The sequence below is a fragment of the Lathamus discolor genome, chromosome 3 (assembly GCF_037157495.1).
Source record: "Lathamus discolor isolate bLatDis1 chromosome 3, bLatDis1.hap1, whole genome shotgun sequence".
NCBI lineage: Eukaryota > Metazoa > Chordata > Aves > Psittaciformes > Psittacidae > Lathamus > Lathamus discolor.
The window spans coordinates 115143098-115167504 of record NC_088886.1 but is presented as its reverse complement, the minus strand read 5'-3'; the positions used below and the strand labels follow the sequence as shown (position 1 = coordinate 115167504).

The 24407-nt window shown below is 39.9% G+C and overlaps 1 protein-coding gene across 17 annotated transcripts in view; it reads right to left on the bottom strand.

Annotated features, from left to right (window-relative positions):
* The window catches only part of GTDC1 (glycosyltransferase like domain containing 1), a 338529-nt gene that overhangs the window by 136038 nt on the left and 178084 nt on the right, over positions 1-24407 (bottom strand). For 9 of the 17 annotated variants that reach the window (XM_065671262.1, XM_065671264.1, XM_065671261.1 and 6 more), the window contains 2 exons: positions 21115-21185; positions 20301-20392 (listed from right to left, as the gene is read on the bottom strand). In XM_065671262.1, coding sequence (XP_065527334.1) covers positions 20301-20392; positions 21115-21185 — 163 coding nt within the window. Of the gene's footprint in view, positions 1-11907; positions 13071-20300; positions 20393-21114; positions 21186-24006; positions 24214-24407 lie in introns of those variants that run through there. The other 8 variants (XM_065671272.1, XM_065671273.1, XM_065671260.1 and 5 more) reach the window with 5 other exon arrangements.

The following is a 24407-nucleotide window of genomic DNA, read 5'->3' as shown; positions in this document are numbered from 1 at the left end:
GTATAATTCTAGTATATACCTATTTTTATCATTTATGAGGCCTCACGCTGGGCTTTCAAATCTGCAGTTAGATACATCTATATATGTATCCAGAAAAACACAGCTGAAAGAGCCCCTACATTCAAACTGACACAAGACATTTTTCAACCCAATTAATTAAAAAAGACGGGTGCTCATCAGTCAGCTGGCACAGGATTTTTCTCCATCATATTGCCGAAGTGTCATAGTGTTAGTTGTGCAGCATGTTTGAAACAGAAAATCTGGGACTAGGATTTAGATATCATTTATTATCTGACCTCTTCCTGAGCAGCTCTTATACTTTTAACTCATTGGGAGTTCTGCACCAGAGGCAGGGGGGTAGGAAGGGAGAGACACAGAATTATATAGAATCATTTCTGTTGGAAAAGACCTTTATGATCATCCTTTTGATGATGTTTGAAGATCTCGTTTTGGATGTCAGCTGCACACGCGCAGGGGGTTCGTGCACCATTAGCACAAAGTAATCTACCTTGTGAGCACCCTACTTGCATGGGATGGCTGTGTCACTACAACAATGTCCTTGGGCTGGGGGTACCATGGCTGTGGATCCCTCACTTTACAATGCAGTCAGGTCACTTGAGTGCAGGATGCTCTGGACCCCCTGGGAGGAAGGAGAGTGACATCCTGTTGCCCCATGGCTCACTCTCCACTACGGAGTCACTAACAATTTTGCACCCTGCGGCCCCCAAGAAAGGAAAGAGGGAGGCTGAATTTTATTGCATTGAGGAGGTTTTTCTTTATTATCATGGTGGGGGAGATGTGGATATCTCATTAGGTAAAAAGCATATTTTCCTGTTTAAGAAATTATATTCCTCTCCCAGATTTCACAGGCTGTACAGCTCGAAGAGGGAGATGTATGCATTGTACAAACGAGGGTGAATGCCTGAAAAAACTGCTGTTTATGTTCTACAGGATTTTCTTTTTTTAACTTTTCTCCTTACAATTAAAATCTGACATTTTCATTCAACAATGCTAATCCTGAGCTCATTATGTTCATGTGTAGTGAGGAAATGGCATCTACTCACTCTCTAAACCCTGCTTCATGCTACCAAGCCATGAAACGCTGTCCCTAAAGCAGGCACAAATCAGTCTGTCCCTGTACTCTCTAAGAACTATTTTTCTGAAGATAAGAAATCAGCAACGTATCTCACATGGTGCCTTTCATCCCAGAGAGCAGCAATAGTATCACAACCTACACCAATGTCATTAATTTTATTGTATTCTTTTTTTTTCAGACCCCTAAAATACACAGCAATTCAAAGCCTTTTAACTATAGGCATCAATATAATTTTATGCCATTTCTGTTTATCTTGGGTGGATCCCACCAAATTAGTGCAGGGACCACAATTTATCAATTGACCACCCCTCTGTGCACAAAATCACTGTGGCATCTTCTGAAGAACTGCCCTTTGCAATAGTAACCCTAGAAAACTGGCAAAATGAAGAATGCCAGATTGAGATAGGACCATGAGGGAAACCCAGGCAAAGGGTATTGATATTTAGGGGACCTCAGTCTCAGTGCCGTGACTGACATCCTTGCCCTAGCAACAAGTATCTAATAATCACGAGAGATAAATGTCACTTTTTGTTCCTTGTTTGCAAGAAAATATCTCAGAAAGCACTGTATCTAATAATATCAAAGGTTGTGGTGGTTTCTGCATTGCTGGCAATTTTTAGACTGGTAGAGGATGAGGTTTTCTGGTTCAAACAGGAATTAATTGAGGCAAGTCATATGGCTTATGTTATACACGTGACACCAGATGATCCAAATAGTCCTTTCTTGGCCTTATAATCTACACATAACCTTGTGGAGGTACTGCTCTCCTGTGGATTAGTGGCAAACCAATGCTCCTCTTGCTTGGATGAGTTTTCTGATCTAAATACCATCCAGACCTGCGTGGCCTACAGGATTTGACTGGATCACAGTCTCAGATGGAACCATTGCCAGTTAATGCCAGACATGCAATAAACCGGGGTAGGACACTTCAGGTGCTGGGTGATTCCAGAGTATCGTTAAGCAGCTATGTAACAAGCCAGGTCTCAAGAAAAATAATTTTGCTATAAGGACACTTACAAATATTATTTTATACTTGCTATCTTTACACTACATTGCACTGTAAAAGGCCCACTTTCAGACACCATAGAGCTCTTTGAATTAACCAGATTCATTTGCAAGAGCAGGGTATAACTGTGGCCATTTTACAGACCATAAAAATTGTTAGATTCCAGAATTACATGGGTAACAGGACAACCTATTCCCATATGGAAAAAGGAGCATATGGGGTCTTGTCTATCTTGCTTGGATTACAAGGCAGAGAAAATACCTGGCTGAGCAGTGCTCAGGAATTATCAGGTAGATGATATTACAGGAGCAAGCCGGGTATTTATTTATATGCTTTATAAGGATGCCTCCGAGTTCAGGTTGTTCTGAGTTACATAAATGCTAAGCTTTCTCCAGACTAGCTCCACAGCCCTGATTGATCTAAGTTCTTTGTTGTGATGGGTCAATGCTGTTTTCAGAAAGCTGGGAAATCCATGATGGAAAGCCAGACTGTACCCCTCCAAATGAGAGGTGAGCTCAAACTCAGTCTCCACCTCAAAGTCAACTAGAAATATTTCTTAAATGCAGGTATCCTTATTTCTGTCCATATCGTTAACATTGCTTTGTTTTAACCCCTACGATAATCTGCTATGTGGAAGAAAATGTGTCATTTATGAAGTCAAAAACTACCTCCTTTAGTATCTGCACAAATTTCTTCTGAGGTTTCCCATTCAAGCACCAATGTTATTTAGATTTGCAGGCTGAGACCATAGCAAAAGGTGGAAAAACTTACAGTCATTACATTGATTAATCAGCTGCTGAAATTTGGCTTTTCAGCATGACACCTCTGTTCTCTGAATGTGTGGCCTCCTGCAATGTAATCAATTTGTCTGTGCAGGCTCCAAAACCCCAGGGCCACACAATGCAAAAAGGCAATCTTCTGCCCTCTTTGACCACAATAAGCAACATTACTGAAATCACTGCTTCCGTACAAATGTAGCATGACCCCATACTTGTAGGCAGCAGACTATGACTTCATTAAAAATCATATGCTGTGTTAGCGACTTCAAGCTTTTGCAAGGCAAGCCAGCATCAGAGCAGCGTATGTCTGAAACTGATAGTAAAATGGGTAATGCCTTAAACCCCACCTCTACTGTTATTTACATACGTATCTTTCATCTGACATAGGCTTCCCCTCCAGCACCTTGAATAAATCAGTCCTGAGGAAGAGACTTTAAGTTCAAAGACTGCCATCTCCAAACCAAAATAGGGGGCTATCAAGTGAGGTGTGCCAAACAGTAAGACAAAACATATGCATTTTTAATATATAGCCTCTCCTTTCTCTGAGGAAGCCAAGAAAAGAGACTCTGTGAAGCTTCAGCCGAAAACAAGTTCAGTGGATTTACACTTAGGCTGCTAGTCACGAAAACAAAATTCACAACTTTCGTATATCTTCGCTAGATGTTTTCCAAGCACTCTTTGAAGCACACTTGCCCCACTCTTGGTGGTCCTATTGACCAGGTAAACTCATCTCCATGCAGCATTAAAAAAGAAGACAGGGGAACAAAATAATAATTAAAAAAAAAAATTATAAAAAGGCCATGAAAGAGAAACAAAAATCTCAACAGGTCTGTATGGAATTTCAGCAGCACTTTATTTATTAATGCATATGTAGCTACCATTGCATTCCAGCTCCCAAAGACAGATCTGTAAGGAATAGGCCACGGGCTGATTGACAGCAGCCATAATTCCATACAATGAGACTGTATTAAATTGTTTGATGTGATATGATACTCATCACTTGTAACTGATCAAACATACTGCTGCATCAAACAGTATTACAATACAATCAGGCTGGATATGGTTCCTGTCAAGGCTGTTCATCACATTGCACACTTCTGCATGAAACGTATCTATTAACAGCATCGACAAACTACTCCTATCCAAATTTTCCTGAAGAATTGTACACCATGAAATGTGCAAAAAAATCCACACATAATGCTCTGCAGTTTGAGGCAGCATTTCTGTTGGCTGAATGCTTCAACATGAAAGGCTTTGCTGATTTCAGGATTTTATGGGATAATACCAAAATTTGCAAACCTGTCCCCCAAAACAAATACATAACATTCCAGCTTCCTTTTTTTTTTAATTTTAGTTGGATTTCTTTTTCTTTCCTACCTGCAAACAAATTGGAAAATTGACTATTTTTTGACCAAGATTTTAGTTTTTCAATGGTTCTCCCCAGGAGAGCAGCTCTAGCCAGCTAGTTTGCAGGAGGGAGCTGTTTGCTAACACTGACCCTTTTAGAAGCAGGAGACATAAATAAAAGAAACAAATTCCTTGTCACCACTGTTCCTGCTGCAGACATAGAGGGTGATATGCTGCAGCCCGTGGGGGACAAGACTCACTTCAACATTACAACTGTCGGGGCTCTCTCAGATGCAGATTCTTAAATGAGCCTGGGTCTCCAGAGGGCAGAGGTCAGCTGTCCTCAAATCTGTGTGAATGCTAGATTAAGTTTATTAATCTCCCTGCTTTCACTTAAAAACCAAATTATAGGATGGTTAAATGTTAATGCCCTGGAGTTTGTGAGATGATGAATGCCCTCAGCTACCACTGCTAGAGGGAACACAAGGTGTTCGGACCCCAGAAGGGTATTAGAAGTTAGTGTGATGCCCCAGGGAATATGTTCTCCTTGTGAATTACCACATACTTTATGCCTGAAGCATGTTTTGTTTGCTGTTCTGACAGCAGCAAATGCAGCCACCCTCAGACATGAGTGTAAGACAGGAGCTGCTGGATGGAAAGCTCTTAGCTCCAGCTCAGGCATCAATGATCTTGATGCCCAAAGGGTAGAGCAGAAATGCCCCTTACATAGCATAACCTCAACCACAGCTCTTCATATAGAATTTCTAACTGTGCTTGGTTGTGCTTCAAAATACTCATCTCTCTGCACCAACCCTACAGTGCCCAGGAACTGCATGAAACCAAGCATGCAGTGAACATGGCATTTAGCAGCCTTCGAAACCACTTCTATCAGTGTATCTCATAAAACTACTTCAGTGTGTAAAAAGGAAGTGATAAATGAGTATGAGGGTTCCATACAATTCCTCATGGACAGGTATGTATACCATAATTGGACATCTGTCCCCTTGATTGCTATCTCAGCCTGGGAGACCAAGGATCACATAGCCATGGAAAATAGGAAGTAATATGCAGGAATGCATGCCTGGCTGTCTGAAACTGGTGGAGAACACCTTTTTTTTTTTTTTTTTTTTTTTTTCGGGTTGGGGTTGTATACATTTCATATTTATGAATTTTTGCAAACTGCAGTAACAGAAGGTGTCTTTTGTCCTGTTTTTCACTCCTGTAGTGTTAGCGTGAGCAGATTAAACACATCACGTGGTAACAAACTGTTGATGGAATGAGCTCCACAAAGGTTACTTAAGAAAGGTGTGTAAGGCATTTCCTTTTTCTAATTTAATAATAATTTAAAAAACAGCCTTTCAGGATAATAAACTCACTCAGAATGGTCCCTTAAAGACTTACTTATGATGGAAAAGATCCAGGAAAGGGCTGGAAAGGGTTTTCACACTCTCATGGGCAGTTTTTAGCAGCAACAGCTCAGTGTGGTGCATAGAGCTAAAGAAGCTGTAACTTTCTATCTGGTGTGGCTAAGTAATTCAAGATGCTGCAAGTTAAATGTAACAGTAGAAAGGAAGAAGTTCAAAAAGAAAGTCCCAGGCATTTCAGTGCAGTGTATAGTATGCTAAATTGTGGCATTACAGAAATTGCAGAGAGTTTGGCCACAAAACCTTTCATATTGCCCCAGCATTCTGCCAGGGCTGGGTTCCAGCAAGCCCAGACATTTTTCCCTTCACCTGTGCTTTCCCCTCCTCTCTCCCTCCCACACTCCCTATTTGTTAACACAAAACAAAAACTGAATCAGAGAATTATAGCCCTTGTCCTGAATGTACCTCTCCATTGATTAAATTAGTGCAACCAAAAAGTCACCACACACCAGGCAAAGATAACTGCAAATCTGTTCTTACCCTCCCCGCACCACCTGAGTGCCACTATTATTCCTCATCCTTGGGGAAAGGACCCCATATGTGAGCTTCAGAAACCACCTCGGTAACTCCAAGCATCATTATCAATAGTAGGATGAACTGCAGCTGGGATGCACTGAGAAGGCACGGTAATGCTCACCCTAATCTCTGCATTCATCTCACTAGCCCTCGCTAGGAAGTTTAAGTACATTTACTGGGGATTCTGCAGCCCTTGAAAGGTAGGAAGACATCTATGAGGCTTGACGTACTAGCTAATTAACTTGGGGTTGGAAAAAAAAATCTTCTTATCTACTTAACTTCGAGACACTCTCTTTGTTTTGAAGCCTTCAGACTACCTCCTCTTTAAAATGCATGTAGCGTACAGCTCAATAGTATGGAATGTATTATTTTTAACGAGGACCTATTTTAACTTGGACCTAAAACTACTAGCATTTGACAGAGAGGCTTATTTTAAAAAAACATTTGCAGAATCAGCTGAACGATAGTCTACAGCCTGTGTTCTGCAAGACAGGCTACAAAATCATCACGCTTGCTTTCTGTCCTTAAAAATCCAGGAACATGAATGTATGAATCATTTGAAAATGAACCCACCAGTGCATACACCCCCCCACACCCCCCCAGGCCTGGAAGGGCTTAAAAAAATCTTTCAGGTTTTGTTCCTTGGTCTCTAGAAGGGGGGGATATTTACACTAGGAGAAAGTGATTGAATTTGTGACTGAAGTAGTTGAGGCACGAGTATTTCACACAGTTCTTCCAACAGGAACGCAGACGTGAGCAACTCCTGTAACGTTCCTGCTCAGAATTAAGTCATACTAAAACATCCTGCAAATTTCACAGAGCGATTTTGAATCCTCACCATATTCCTAACAGATAGAACAGTGGCATGATTGACCAAGCTTTTTTCCTTCTTCTTTTTTTAAAGTACACATATGATGATGCATCATAGTTATAAACAGATGGTATTTGGCCTCCTTCCTATTCTCAACATTTGGAATTCCTAAACTATGTGAATTAAACAATAATATTTTATAAACATACAAGGGATTTTGCTCACTGCTTTGTTAACATAGAAATTATACAATGCTGACATTTATTTAAATTTTAAAAAGTAAACAAGAGTGTGTATTGAATTAAAGCAAACTAAAATCAACAGAAAGAAATATGTTCTGCGCGCACAGTACCTACAACAGCACGGGCCTTTTTAGGGGAGACATAATGGGATGAAGCACAAATTGTAGCTTAGACAGTCTGATCCTTTGTGCTCAAAAGGCTCATTTAACACCTCGCTGTAAACAACGGATATTTATACCATAATTGGCCAGTTGACCATCAGTTGTTCATTTACTATGTAACCTGCTATTATGGAGTTAAAAGAAGTTCCTTTCTGTTGAGTGAAAGTGTGTTTGCAATTTCAGTACCAACTGGATCCAGTCTAACACTTGTACTTAGTATGAGAAACATTTTCATAATACCAAAATTTGGGGGAATAGGAGTATTCCTGCCAGGAAGGGAAGAAGTATTGGTATTTAAAAGAAGAATTCTGTTTGCCTGGTTTCCTTTCCTTTCCATTTTAACCCTTTTTTAGGCCCCTCTCTAGCTGCACATTACTGAGCCGCACTTAGGTTTTAATCACTATTCCCAGGTCTGCAAAGAGGTTCTGTGATGAATAAATAATGAATCAGAGATTTTAATCAGTGTTATGATTTTTGAAAAGACTAATTATCATTGTTTACAGACATGCCTTTCCAACCTATTTCCTTGTTTTGGCTTCCACGCTCCAAGGGTTAAGACCCTAGCTCTCACGCCTGCATTTTCTGTCTGGGTTCGGGGGTATTTTTTGTTTGAGGATGTTTTAGGGTTTGTTTTTTTGGGTTGTTTTTTTTTTTTTCTTTTGAGCGCGGACACCCAAACCGGAAGAGACGGAGCTGGAGGCGTGCAGGACTGGGGGGGCTCCGCACCGGCGGGAAGGCCACCGCGGGCGGGGGGGGGGGGGGCGGAGGGGTAGCGTCTTTGCCGGCCGTAGATAGAAATGTTACAAAAGAATCTTATTTCAAAATAACATTTTTATTATCAATAGCGTTGATAATAAAAACTGCCGGGCAGCTCTCCTCCCCCGACGGCGGCCGGCGCTGTCCCCCGCTGAGCGGTGCGGAGGGCCGTGGAGGGAGCTAGCCTCTGCTTCCACCCGCGGAACGGAGAGGCGCGGAGAGCCGCTGAGCGGGGCTGCCCCCACGCTGATCCCCCCCCCGCCTCCGGAGCGCCCGCTGCGCCTTTAGCACTAATATTGTTTTTTTTGTTTGTTTGTTTGTTTGTTTTTTTTAAGTATTTTTGCTTTAGCTGCCTCTGGCCCCGTGTAAACCTGGATCCCTTCTCTGCCCCCACCTCCACCCCCTCGGCCTCGCCCCGGCGGCCGGGATGGAAAGAGCTTTCCAGGGGTGAGACATTCGGTGCCAAAATCCCGATCCCCCCCGTATCAGATGTGCTTCGGACAACTCTCCGGGCTAGACCCGGGTTCCCCCTGTCGCCCTCGCTTCTCTGCGATACACATCCTGCGCTATTGCAACCCTGCTCTCTGCATCCCTGCGCTCCACTTTCCTGGCCTCCGACTTCCCTGCGCTCTGCATCCCTGCTCTCTGCATCCCTGAGCCCCGCTTCCCTGCGCTCCCGTATCCCTGCGCTCCCCTTCCTTGCGCTCCCGCATCCCTGCGCCCCACATCCCTATTCCACATTCCTGCGTTCCCATTTCCCTGTGCTCCCGCATCCCTGCATTCTCGCGTCCCCGAGCTCCGCTTCCCTGTTCTCCCGCGGCCGCTTCCCGCCGCCTCCTCCCGTCCAGCGCTCACTGTTCCTGCGGAGGGTGGGCGATAAGTTGTTCCACAGTTACAGAGCACTGGATTATCAGTTTCCAGCAACAGCTGTGTATATTCGCCAAGAATGTAAAGAAATATCAGAAGATAACGCAGCATTGCTATTTATTACCCTGCAATTAAAGCGCTGACAGCACTTCTATTCTAAAACCTTATTTGCAAGGGTTTGTAACTCACAGGCAAAATTTTCCTGCAAGATGAAGCCTCGCTTAGCAGCCCGAATAATTTTAAAAGTATTTCAGTTAAGGGTTCGCCTATTAGAAGGTAAAATTCTCAAGGTCTTTCATTAAGGTGCTCATTTACATCTGCAAATAAAGAATTGCAAAGTCCCCCAAATCAAGGATATATAAAAGGAAAATATTTTTTCACAAAATCAAGGATTCATGGAAAGGTTTTAATATAATCCTCTAGGAAATTATTCCCATTAAAACAATTTGTTTGAAAGAAAATGCCCTCCAGTCTTTTCCACACAAACTAGTCTTGGGCTAGTACATGAGAAACAAACTTAAAAGTGACTATGAACAGAAATGAGACTGGCTAATTCATTTCAACTGTCCTTACTGGAATAAAAACCAGAGTAAACAGCTTGAACAGGGAAAGGTGAATTTAATTTTCAAGGCCCTTTAACTTTTAATAATCTGAGGAACAAGATGGGAGGTACATTCTACCCTCCCAGTTATCCCGATATAAATTCAGTCAAGATTTATATTGGTGTAATAGAGAAGCAGAATTTGCTCCATGATTTCTAATGAACTGCTGGCTCGGTCTTTAAAAATGCAATTAGAAAAATCTAGCCTCCTAATTCAGAACAGCTTTGAGCCAAGTCAGAGGTCTCAATGCTGTGAACACGGATGTAAGCTGGTCTGTACCGCGGCTCCTCGTGGTGCCTGCAGCACGACCAGAGTGGGGCCGAGACTGCTGGAAAGCTTTGCTACAAAATTCCCTAGTTATTTTAGGATTTTCTTTTCTATTATATGGGAAAAGACAATCCTCATGTGGAATAAACCCTTGTTTCCTGTGATCTCAAATATTAAGACGAAAGGATTGTAGGATTAGGTGCCTGGCCTGTTACTGAAGCAGGAGGCAAGGAGCTGTCTGGTTACAGTGCTGCCTGGTGAGTCTGGCAAGAGCTTGGAAAACCCATTCAGCTTTCACTCTGTGCTAAAACTTGTATCAAAGCACCTGCAGTTGCTGTGTCAGTGCAGGTGAAACATCAACAAAAATGAAAGTAAGTAAGTCAAGATCTATCATTTTACTCATAAGATTAGGTCTCTACATTCATTGCTTACTCATGTGCGTAGCAACAACAGGACAGAGATCCTCATTTGTCTGTCTGACCTTTTGAAGTGAAGGCTTTAAATGAAGCAGCGCCTAGCGGCTGTCTCATTTGATCTTCAGAAACTGTGAGGCAAAACTTCCTCAGGTTGTTTCAGTCTGCAGTGGGCTGGTGGGAGGAAGGCTGCCTCGGGGAAGTATCACCTCCAACTACCTGGAAGACCAACATCACCCTCCTGACTGAGGACCCTGAAAGAGGCCAGGCCAAGCTGAATGTCCTCGGAGCAGGAAGGACATTTTCACCCTTGCTCTAGAGCAGCTGCGATTCTTTGCTGAGAATCTAAAGGAATACCAGAAGATAAAGCAGCACTGCTATTTGTCACCTGCAATTACAAGTTCTTGCAGCTTTCTTATTATAGAATATTATTTGCAAGGGTTTGTAACTTGCAGGGTAAATTTTCCATCCAGATGAACCCTCGCTTACCAGACCAAGTATCACCAATCAGTAAGTAAAGCAAGGGAGAGCCCCACCTCACCAAGATGCTGAGCAAGACCTCCTTTGGCCATGGGCCTTATCAGGGTGTGCACTGAGGACAGCAGGAGTCTTCAGCTCAAAACCACAGAGCTGTGGTGTATAGAGTCTGTACACCACAAGCCCTAGTGCAATGTTACAGCATCTCCTTTTTCCCTTTTTTCAGTTTGGAGAATGACTCGCTGTGAAACTTGAACCGATTTGCTTCAATTGTACCATGCCTCAGTTTCCCAATCAGTAAAGACACAAAAAAAATCTCCAAATTGCTGGTGCAAGGTGTGATAACATCAGTGAGCATTCATGATATACTCTGGTAAGACAGAGGCAATCTGGTAAGAAAGCAAGGCAGTCCTGTTACTTGCCTGTACCAAAAATTACCATCACACCTATGCACGGTCTTGAGAAGACCACTTCTACTCAACCATGTTAAATGCCTAGAGCCAAGCTGTGCTTTTGGCTGAGCAGAAATGAGGAGTAACCACAGTACAAGACAGATGACTACAGCAAAATGACCACTCTGCAATGCTAGGAAAATATTTGAACGCTTACCATTGGATCTCCCTTATGTTTTTTTGATTGTTTAATGGAGTAATTTTAAAGAGAGGTACTGCATGCACTCTCTCATGCTGAAAAAGGACATTTCAGCATCTTAATGGCATCAGCATCAGAAGACATGACAGCACATGTGCAGACAGGGCTAACTCATGCCTGTCACCTGCTGTGGACAGTACTCGGGCAAAGGAAAGATGCTGGTGTCCACTTCTGGGTGACAGCCTGACGGGATGAGGAGAGGCACTTCCTCTCCCTGCCTGATATGAGGGAAGCTGAAACCATACCTGTCCACAAAGAGACGTCTTTCCAGGCTTCACAATGTAAGGCTTTACCAAGAGCCGCCTTCTTGCTTCTTCCACGAGCAGAGTTGAAAATCTTGGTATTGTCGTAACGTTTTATTATCACTTGCAAAACAGATTCTACTTCATCAGATAAAGACACAATTGCATTCATTGACTCTGACACAAGGATATGCATAGTGATAAACATACAGATAGATGTACACACTTATACATGAATAAGATATGCTAATTAAAAATTGCAGTGGGCACTTTATTAAAAATTTATTGTACAATCTACATCTTCAAAACATTTTACATCAACAAATATACCAGCTTGACTGCTGGAATCATAAGTGATTTATCTTTAAAAGACTGTATTTGCAACTGGATGCAAAGATTCTTGATGAACTGCCATTACATTTAAACTACTGGTTTTTATTGGAAGTATTTTGATTGTTATCTGTTTGTTCTCCATCCTTGAGAGAAATAAAACAAGTGTCTTGGCTTTCATTTAATCGGATAGATGGCACTATGTAGCATATTTCCCATGCTAGTCTGAATTACAGCTGTTTATCTTTCAGCTTTCTTTAAGATTAATTAAATGCAAATGTAACTCCATGAATCATGGGATTACCTGCCAGACCCCTTATTAATACCTTCACTTAAAAACCCCTGTGCCAGAGAGCCATTAATTTGGGAAAAAAAAAATAGAGAGAAAAAAAAAAAAAAAAGAGTGCTAAAGCAGCCCTTTGCCTCCAAACAACCCGGACATGGCTGCCCAATTAGTCCGGCAGCATTCGGATCCTCCTTTCAGGCCCTGTGGCCCTTTGAGGACACAATAAGGCTCCAATGATAACCTGGCAACCTAGGTAGAAACTCAGCCAAGTGTGAGCGTTTGAAGCTGCAGCTTGGCTGCCATCGTGTCGGCGAAAAGAAAGAATTCAGGCACCATGTCATCCAGTACAAAGGATAAAAACAGATTCAACCGGAAATTCAATGTGGCACCACATATGGGATACATGAGTGCGGTTACACAACAGGCCACATATTTTTTTTGAACAGTCTCCTGCATGTGATGCCGAGGACATGTGTAACCATCATAACATCTCTAAGAATCTGTATTTAATTTGAGCTGGGGTGGTGGCAGGGATTGGAGATCTGAAGCCGCCACAGGTTTGTGGCAGATGGCTCTGTGTCAGCTATGACAAGCAGCCAGGCTCGGCTTCCTCTGCAGATTTTCTTTTCTCTCTGATCAGGTAAATATGGGCACACTCTGGAAACTTCCACAATTCTGCCTGAGGCTGCAAGTTTGTGACTTAGCCCCATCTGTCACAAATCTTCCCTCGGTTCTGCTGCGAGCAGAGACCTGAATTTACTGCCGAGCGCTGCCCAAGAAAACCCAGCCGTCTCGCCCTACAAGGAAGCAGAAGAGAGAAGCGCACGAAGCCGCATTAGATGCTGGGACACAAAAGGGACATCTCTCGTGTTGGAAGGAGTGCAGCGCTGTGCTGAAATCCTCTGCAGCACCCAGAATTTCAGGAGGGGTGGAAGCAAGTTGGTCAGAGAACACTTAAGCAGCATTATTTGGAAATGGGGGTGAATTCAGCTTTTTTTTTTTTTAAAGACAGGTAAAGACAGGTCAGCAGCCCCAGGTTATCTGCTCCTGGATGAGCACCATCAAACATCCATCTGCTTTACTGGTGGTCTCAGCAGATGCACCAAGGACTGGACACCTGAGGGGACCGACCTGCCCCTCTCACCCTCAGACATTGCAGAACCACAAACCAGCAGCAGTGAGGGCCTAATTCTCCTGCTTGATCATCATCAGTCTCGCTACTGGGATTTATTTTAGAGTTATCTTGGAGCAAACAAACTCAACTCCATTTCTTGGGAAGTCTGCAAAAGTCTGGGCATTCATTTTTTTTAAGGAACAGTGATTCCATCAACAGTTCCTAAGTATGGGGAGATCAAGAAAAGCAAAGTCTTCACATAAAGTCAGATCTCCCCATGAAGAACAGGCAGCATAATAATAATATGTCAGTAGCACTACAGTATCTTTTATGAAATAACTTGATTGTATCTTGTGTCCTAAGATCCTAAACGTAAGCAACTATCATCTATTCTGCCATCATTAGACTACAGGATTAACCTTTAGAATTTCGTAAGGACTGGTCATCCATTCAGATCTATTGTTTCAGGACTGCTGGAATTCAAGCAGAAAGTACTGATTTTGCATAAATTTTATGCACTTTTTAAAAACTACTTTAATAAAATTAAGAATTAGAGACTATTATTCAACACAAAACCTGAAATTGGCAAGCAAGACAGCAGGGTGATTTACAGAGCCAATTTTATTGGGTCAGCTTTACTCTATGACTCAAATCCTTCCCTCTGTAAGTGAATACTGGGGAGAAATCAAGGTGGAAAGCAGGTTGTAGTAATTATTTTTGGAGCTCAACTTTCAAACTCCAAGCACCTTTGGAAACCAGCATCAAAAGACAGCATTGGTTTACATGAATTTGGTACACTGTGAGGCCCAAGTCAGAGCTATATAATACTCCTTGGTAGAGTAATGGTATTTCCCTGAATAAACTGGTCTGTTCCGCAGTTTCTTATGCTGGCATTTTAAACCTCATTTCATTCTTTCTGTCTTTAAACAAAAATCATCGAATACTGGATGCGAGGCTATATACAAGATAAGTTGGTGGGTACCTTGTACAGCTGGTTCAGAGCACACCGACAAACTACAACAGTAGGAAAACAGTTTCAAGCTTCCTTTCTCAAGGTAATTTGAATAAAATATATTGAAAACCTAAGTTTTCATGCTTTTTGCAACTTTTCATTCACAGTCAATCCTACTTCCTTTGATCAGTTTTTCCACCTATCATTTTGCAGTGGCTGTGGTTCATCTGCCAGTTTTAATTTACTTTCTAAAACTAACTTGGAAGTTATCTAATACTGTTATAATAAGAAGTTCAAAGTCCTGGTGTTTATGCTGAAAGATGGGTCCATAACTGCTATTTCATGAACGCTTTTTTTTAATGCCTGCTTTACAAGTACAGCCAGCTACAGACCAACATCTTCAGAGAACTGAAATCTCATAGACACAAACCTCAGAGAGCCAAGAGAAAGCAAGCCCTGGGAGAGGGTTGGGTGCAGGCCATATATATATATATGCATACTTAACGTTTATGTATACATACACATATATTGTATCTATACATGAATGGCTGAATCCTAGAATAACCCAGCAGGTGATTTCAACAGCCTACCTATTAGCTCATTTCTTTCACAGTGATGATTTACAATAGCTAGCAGATTTCCCTCTACCATGGCTGCTTCCAGACCCATACGCTGCTTAAAGACCTAAGGTTGCCCAAAATACTTAAACTGTGTGCCACAGTCCAGCAGGTCTTCCCTGCTGTGCAAACCTCCTAGGGTTTCACCTGTATCAGCCATACATATGGGAATGAAAAATGGCAAGTCTTAACCTGGGTGCGACCCTGAACAACTTTATCCAAACTTGAAGTTAGATCCTACTTGGAAGCTGGCCCTGCTCTCAGCAAAGGCTAACCAGATGACCTCCAGACTTCCTTAATTACTCTATGATTTTATATTCTAAATAAGTAACCAAAGTTTTCTTTCACATAAGAAATCCTTACGTTACATACATTTTACTTAGGATCCCATGCCTAAGCACTGAGACAAGAGATGGGAAAGCATGGACACAGCATGATGCACTCCAGAGTTCCTAGGCTACTATAACCTTTCCATTCAGGCTCTGAGAAGCAGATCTAGACCATCTCTGAAACCACTTTAAATTATGCTTACTGGAAACTGAGCATCTCAAGAGGCAAATACAAGTTTCCCACTTGTGCTTCCAAACTTCTTCTGACCAGCGCCTAATGCTAGGCAGGTAGAAGCACAGATTTGACACAATGCCATCTTCTTAATCTGCAGTCATGCTCTGCTGATGAACAGAAAGCCAGCAGGATGGATGGAAATACTTGTACTATTTGCATATCCTATAAAGCTCTAAATTAACTTTATCAGCTCAGGACAAAAGATCTGGAGAACACTGTAAGCAAACATCTGTTCAATATACATTCACCATTAAAAAGTAAACAGTAGGTTTGGCTCCATAAGGAACAGGTTGGAAATTATCAAAGTACAGCACATAACATAAACTGATGGCATGGCCTAGAATACTCTGTAAAGCAATGATCACACCAGCACAAAAGCAGCTCTCAAGCATCAAACCAGCTTCAACGATTAGAGCTTAAACACGGAATAGCATTCACAAGGAGAGACTGAAAAGACCAGGGTATTTTAAGTGTTTGACAAATGTTTATAAAATAATGAATGGTATAGAAAAGATGGATGGGGAGCTTCTGCTTCCAGGCAACTGACTCCAGAACAAGAAGACAGAAGACGCTCAACGCAACTGAAGGTGGGGAAACTCTGGGCTAATTGAAGGAAATGCTTTTGGTGCTGTCTGCAAAAATATGATGAACTGCTTTGGTACAGGAAGCTGTGAAAGACACAATCAGGAGTTTCCAAGAGCCTGAAGGTCAAACGGAGAACTATCATGTACAGCTTATTAGGTTTTATGTACTTAATACTAAAAGGTTATGAAAGATGATCAAATCTCCATGTTCAGGGTTAGGACCAATCTCTAACTCTAAAAGACCTAATTGTACCTGTGTCAGCCTTCACCCAAATATCACAAATATCAAAACCATAGCATTAAACACATGGCACAGTGATCCAGAGCATCTTTATAGAAAAATATTTTCTCCTGGAGTTTTTCAGGGGAATGGGTAAGGATAAAGGCAGAGGCATTGCTCCTGCTCTTACATGGCCTGTACAAGAACTATGAATGGCTACTGCTCTTTGAAACAGGGCTGAGTGGCCAACGGGACATCTGGCATGAAGCTCCCCTGCATCCTCATGTGTCCTTAGGCTGAGATTGTCTCCTGCTGCTTTCCTAGCTATGCCTTAATATTAAAGCTGCACAATGAGCGGTTTTCCTTTCTACATATTTTCCTGAAATACCAAAGATACTGCTTTATCTGAAATCAGAGCAAAAAGAGAGGTAAAAAAAAATAATAAAAAATGTTTTGTTAGAACTGCCCTATACAGCCAAATCCTGAGACTGGAAACAATTCAGATGTCTACGGTCTAACTGGGATCTTAATTTGATTTTACAGCAGTTTAATCCCTTTGAATTCAGCAGACTTCCTTCTACAGTGGTGTAAGAAAGAAAAAAAAAATCACGCCATGTGTCTTTTCATAGGCAGGTGAGCTTCTGCAGTGTGATGGAAATGAGAAGATGAATGTCAGAAAGTGGGCCAAATTCTTTTCTCTGTTGAACAAGTATGAGTGAGAGTAGGATTTTTCTGTAGGAACTGAAGCTGACAGCATGTCAACCCGCACTCATTCAGCTGGGAGGGCTGGGAGAGATTATTTAAAGTTGTCAGCTCCTTCCATGCCTGGCTTTTGGCAACTCTTCTTGTCCCTTTCCACTGTATCACTGTATACTCTTTATACATGCTGTTTTAAATTAAGAAACTGAAGTGAGGGAACTGAAAGGTAAACTTGAAGAAAATAATGCAGAAACAAATGTTTTGCCCTTTTTTTTTTTTTTTTTTTAAATCTATTAGATAGGGAGCTTGCAAACTGTGACAGGTCCTACAGTGTACTCCATGGGAAACTGATGCCCTGTTGTTCCTTGCTTAATTCTGGCATTTTGGCAACTGCAAATATCCAGAACAGGAGAGAAATATCTGATTCCATAAAACTGGAACAGAACAAATAACTGATAACAAATAAGGTTTGTTTTCCACTCATCTCAATCTTCTGCTAATAACTGGTAGAAGGCAACATCAAAATGCAAATGAGCCAGCGCTGGAGCTCTGAGAATACACAGGGTGAGTAATACATCATTTGGAAAGGTTTTCATAGGTCCTCATAGTATGGACATTTTTAAAAGTCTGCCAGCATGAATCTGCTCCCCCAAAGTAAGCTATTACGGTTTAATATCTTGGTGTGTGCATTTTCACAGGGATATTCTCTGCGTCCGCCTCCCTGAACTAACTGTCCTTCTGCCTTTTATCTCCCTTTTGCCCCTAACTTTGTCAGCACAGTCACTGAAGACAACTGCAGGAATAAACTGCTTGTTTAATTAGACCACTATCTAATTATTATGGATATCCTTTGTAATAAAACCCCAACAATATGTAACAGGATAAGCCAAAGTACTTCTGATGATGATTACTTCCCAATCTATGAAGCAGATCCCCAATCAGTAGAGAAAAGCACAATTTGCTTTTAAAGCATTTTGCTCTCAAGACTTCACAGATACTTTATGAACTTCAAGAAACGAAAATGTCAGGAAGGTTTCTGAAAGAAAAGTAGCTAGTTAGTACGTACTACTGTACTGGGGTCTCTTTCCTATTCTACTAGAACATATATATAATATTATACTGATCTAAAAAAGGTGAATATACAGTGGAAGTGCTGTGTACTCTTCATGATTTCATTCTTTTCAGCTTCCTAAGAAGCAGTATCATTCCAACTATAATGACATTAACAGCACATATCTGAGTGAGCGTCATTCTAGGAGGTTTTGCGCAGTTTCATTGCAAAACGGAGACTTTGCGTATGTGGGTGTAGGTACAAAAAAGACAACTCTAAGAGTATTCTCCAAGCTGATCCAAAGCCTATTAAAGACAATAGGATCTTTCCTCTGGTGCTCACAGGTTCTGGATTAGGCCCTGATTTACTCATTTTAAAACGATCCCCCTGCTACCTGTTGCAGACGTTCAGTTCAAACACTCAGGAACACGGCTGCGCTGCTAATAGTGCGTAAGGGCATATGCATGGGGCAAGATAAAAACCTCAAGCTTCTGCCTGCAAATCATCTCAGGGTTGTTTTTTTTAAAGCAGAAAAATCCTTCAAGCAAATCAGCATTTTGATTACAAGTCTCGTACACATATTTTAAACTCATACTATTTTATATTATCATTTGCTCCACTGTTATTTCCACTTTCAGTGCACCTTGGCTGTTTCAGAGCTGGGGATCCACATGCAGTGAGTAGATCCATGTGCACACAACTACTAGCTGAGCTTGAAGCACTGAGAAATGTCAAGGTAAACATTTAAGGACTGTTCTCCCTTTGAAGCCACCATGTACGATAGTATTGACTCAAGAAGTAATGCTGAACACTGGAAGTGTTCAGTCAGCATTTTAAACTATTATGAGCTACCTTCTGAACCATTGCCAAGTTAATAGACAATGAAAGATAATGAGCTTGAAATTGGGTGTTAAATTGCATTTTTGGTTCTCTCTTTTTTTCCTGAAGTTTAACTGTTTCCTGCAGAAACAACATCATCTTTGATGTATCATTATGTAAATGTCTATTTTTAGGTCATAAATAAAGTCAGGCATGGGCTAAACCCTCACTCCTCCTGCTCCATGTGTGCGGGAAGGGGTAGAGAGGAGGATGACACACAGCAAGACCCAAATTTTCTGGTCTCCAGAGAGAGGAAGGTGGCGAGAGGAAGTTATGTCTGCAGCATGAGCCTCCAAATTATGATTACTCCAAGTGCTCATTAACAGTGTGCCTGGATAGTGACACACAGGGAACAGTAAAAATACCACATTTGTATTCCAGAGACAACACGAGGAGTATTTCTATACATTCCCAAACCTTTAAGGACTTTCAGCTGAATTTGGCTTTTTTACAATCTGAAACACCTTTGTCATTTGGGGTAACGTGTATCCAACCTACCCAGACTGTAAAAGTCACAAAATGCTGCAAATTTCCATATCAGCATGAAGAAAATTAATAGAAGTTATTTTTATAAAAGCAGCATCATATAATAATAGCTCTTAATTCCCAGAATTTACTGCTTCACCTACGATTAATTTCTTTTTTTTTTTTTTAAGTGCGACTCCTAACAGTATAAATACACTACTTAAAAATGTGAAAAGTGGATCTAGCATTGAACAATAGATCAAAAGTTAAATGGAGAGTCTGCTACTGAAACTACTCTCTTTTCATAAATAACTGCAAAGAACAAGACATGATAAATACCAGTACATTATGCTTCCAATAAACTTTTTTTAATGTTCAACATAAAAACAAAGGGTTAGAATAACTGTAATTATGAAAATAATTCAAGTAATTTCAAAAGGCAGAGAAATCTTACCTGATACCTGTTACCTGTATTTTTTTGAGGATTGAAGATTAAATTAGGATAGCAAGGTAGGCTTATACTCATTAGTATAATTGTGGGATCTTTCTTTTATTTTCCTTTTAAACTAATGAGTTGCATTAATCCAGGTTCATTTTTATAAGCCTCTTGGGTGCAAATGTAAAGGACAGTCATTTTAGAAAACAATAAATTAAAAAAAAAAACATGTAGCATGCAATAAGTGCACGTATTTCATAAGACCTAGGTTAATACAACTGGCATCTATTTTAATTAATCCTTGTTAGTGTAACGACTAATATCCCTCCCTAGCATGTTTCCTTTAAACATTAGTATGTTAATTAAATGTTGTTTTTTTAAGGGCTTTTTTTTCCTTTGTACTTCAATATGGCATTATATCATCTAAAACTATTCTGAACAACTACCTTATAAAGATGTTTCCTCACAATATCGGGTCTCTTGCAGAAATTCTGAAGCCTTTTAAAAAGCTGTTCAGGTGTAGAATACAGATATTCAGCTGCAGGAAAAACAGATACATTTTTAATGAAACAAAAACCTCAAAGCACACACTCGATATTAGTCACTTTACTAATTAAAAATGCATATTGCTCTGTGCCGCCTCGTGTTTTACATTATTTAAGCATGATTTTATAAGGTTACCTCAGCTCACAAGGATGTTTAATGCTAAATAAGACTGTGTAGTTGTGCTGTTTAGACATCTCCTTTGGGTGATTAAAATACATTATTCTAATGTAACACAATGCATATGTGATACATTTAGTGATGAGATTTTTCAAAGAACTGGTACTACATTAGTGCGCATCCTGTATCACAGTTGCATACTATTAAGTATTAAATTGTTTAAATAATTTGGTGTGATTTTCAGGCCTTGCTGGTTTGGTGGTTTTTTGTTGTTTTTTTTTTTTTTTGGTGTATCAAAAAAATCTGCAAACCATTGCAGCATCACTGACCTTTTAACAAAAATCTATCATTATGGGTTGTGTATGCTAACAATGAAGAATGCTATTTCAAAACTTGCTTTTGTGTTATCTTAAAAGAACAGATGGCAAATATAAACTTCGTCTAATGTATTAAAACACATAAAATTTTCCTTAACACTAACATGTTGGCTTGCCAAATAAACAATTGCTTTTGCACAAGTTTAGTCTCAAACTCCGTATTTTAGCATGAATCACGTTACTACATTTCAGCAAAAAGAATATGCAACAAAGCAGCTACCTGGAAATATCTCTGGGTAAACCAAGGCTTTGGGACACAGCGGATAACAGCCACAATATACAGCTTCAACCCTGAAGATCAGAAATAATAAATACATCAAAATAGACATTAGTGAAACAAGAACTTATTTTGGTGCAAGAGCATTGAGGTTGACTACATATAGCAACAGTGAAGCATTTTTTCTTCAGCAGCATAATCCTTCTAAATGCCAAAGTTGCTCTTTTTAAAGAAAATTTTATTGATCATATGAATTACACAGAACAGAACAGCGAGCATATGTTTTGTTCGCTGAATAAATCAAAGCGCAGCTCTGCATTTTTTTGTTTTTTAAATACTGTTTAACACATTTTATAATCAGCAGACAGACACATGTAACAACATGGTGAAGTATGGACGGCTTTTCTTAATAATGCTGCAGAAAAACAAGGGCATACATGCGCATGTTTGGAGATACGTGGATGTATACACAGATGCATGCCATCACCATTACCTGACAGAACAGATATTCTCCTCAGACTTTGAGACTCCAAAGGTTACAGTTAAATATAGCCTAGGAACAACTTACAGCATGCTTCAGGCTGGGATATTTTAGCTTATGCACACGCTTCAGATAATTTCCTTTATTTTTCAGGACATAAACTGTTGCATTTTCTAATAACTACTGATGAGATTCCTTTGCCAAAGTGTGCAATGTTTTGTACTTGTGTTTTTATAAGGAACAATTTACATATCTTCTGTAACATCAAATCCAAATATTTTATCATTGCAACACAGTGGTGCAAAGTTTTCTAGTAGAAAATCTGAAGAAAAGCTATCCTCTTCGTGTCTGCATTTTAATAGCTGAATGGGTTAAGACATCAACTTTTCAGTTTTGTTTTTTTTTTTGCATAATGACCATTGATCTGACATAATGTCCCTCCAAAGATACAACTGTAATTTCTGTTGGCCAGAAATTACACAGTGAAATTCAAAACACTTCTTAAAATATGTTTATTTTATGAGAGTCTTTGAATTTCCTCCAACATGTTGACCATACGAGGGCTTTATTTTTAACTTCAGTTTCCCTATTTTAAAAAAATATCTGCAATCTTGTCAACATTCACCTTTTCTATTTTCAGTGACAATCCAAAAGCCTTTCGCCACTTTATGTGCATATTGGGTTTGGTACTTTATTACGGGCACCCAGAAGGAACTCTGTTTCCTTTAGATCCGCTCAGCTTTAAACAGGAAAAAAAACCCCAAAATAAAGACTAACATATTCAGCTTTCATGCTAGAAAAGTATGCATGAACAAACCTCAAAGATACACATTTCTCTGCAAATGCTCTTGCTAAGAAATGATTGCTGGCGGTTTTTTTTTCCATAAACTTTTAAAATTTGTATTTTTTTAAATAACATATGCACTTCAGATAGCATTTTAAACATTAACAACTATTTCAAAGTGTACATCGTCTAGCACTATATTTTTTACCAAAGGGAAATGTTTCTGATGTGTGATTTAATTGATGATTTCAGTTCTTAAATATTGTGTCATATGTCAAAGCAAATAGATTTTTAAAGTTTTCTTCAATCTAGGAGAAAAAAAAGAGTGAAACTGTGGACATTTCAGTAATAGCTCAGATCACTAAGTTATGTTAAAATATTTGCTTTTTAGTCATATCGTCTGCATGGAAAAAAAAAAAAAAAAAAGAAAAGAACAGCTCCCTAAAACAAAACTGCAGGCCAAGATGCAATCTGAGTCATCATTTGAGTATGCAGTCTCCCCTCATGAAAACCTCTATCAGGATCATGAATTAATAAAATCAGAATTAGAATTTAATGCTTCTGTAGTTTGCTGGATGAAAGTTAAAATTTGGGATTCTTTCATTTGCAAATGATTGTATTTGCATAATCATTTTCTACCTTTCTGCAACAAAGTTTACATGCATTTTCCGACAGGTCCTTACTATCGTGTAGTAAGTATTACTATAATCTCTACACCTTTCAGATGCCAAGACCTATAGATCAAAGCAAGCAGGGCAGAGCACATGCAGACAGAGGCTTCAGTCTGAGGATGGACAGGGAAGCTTTGCAATTTCCACACATTTCTGTCCTTTTCTAGAGAAGTATATCATATCATAACAATAATACAATTATTCTTCATTTCAATCCTTAAGCACTACTAGTTAAATAATAAATAGAGTTCCGATTGATCTATTGTTAAAATGGCTAGTAAATGGCCTTTTTATTCCAATTAACAAATCATCTGCTAAATCTATGAATCTTAATATTCAGGTCTATTCACTTCAATTCATACAATTTATCTGCAAATAGTTGTTGGGCTTTTGATTCTAAATATAATTAGCTGATAATTTTGCTTGGCTGAATTACTTTTCTGGAGGGCCTGCTAAGGCTCTCAGCCGCATTATCTAGCAATAATGAATCTGATAGGTGAAATTTTTTACTGTAATGAGGATGAGACACAGTTGTGACACCTGAGTCTAGTAATAACAGAAGACTGCTAATTATCGACAGCACTTTTTTGTGTGATGCACAGAGAAAAAAAAATCCCTCATTATTAAAAAATAAAAAGTTACAATTATAAGTGACACTGGAGGAGAGTAAATAAAATGGAGTGATTAAAACATTGCTGCTTTAAGGGTGTTTTTAATTAAGTGGAAATGCTAATGTTGTCATACTTAGCAGATGGGATTAAAATTAGTTATTGTAAGTAACTCATATTTTATGTTATGGTTTCCACAGCATGTCTACAAGATCTAAGAAAGTGATACATTCCATAAGACATTTAAAAAATGAAATTCTCATAGTCTTTACAGCTCATAATAATGAACATCATGAATAAACTATTGAAAAAAAATCCTGCCAAGGCTTTTACCATAGTGACTTAACTCACATGGAATGTAACCATAATGTACTGGGCTGCTGGAATTGCACTGCTGGTCTGCCTTTGTCTTTTGCTGATTGTTGCATTTCTTATTTCCTTCACACTCAACAATAACAGAAGTTTGGTTTTTGGGCAGGCATCCAACATCAAGTGTGGTGTCAAGAAGGTACAGCTTTGGTGCAAGGAAAGATGATGACCACCCACCAAGGTGATGCTCTAAACGAAAGCACAGGATGCATCATGTAACTGCAGATAAAAACCTAATTGCACACTTTCTCCTACTTTATTTGTGTAAAATTTTCCATCTGCTACATCTAAAGATGTCTAAACTGTTAGTATCAAACCTGCATTCAGCTGCCAGCTGTGCACATTAAGGATTGCAAAACACTAAGTAAATGAGGCAGCATAAA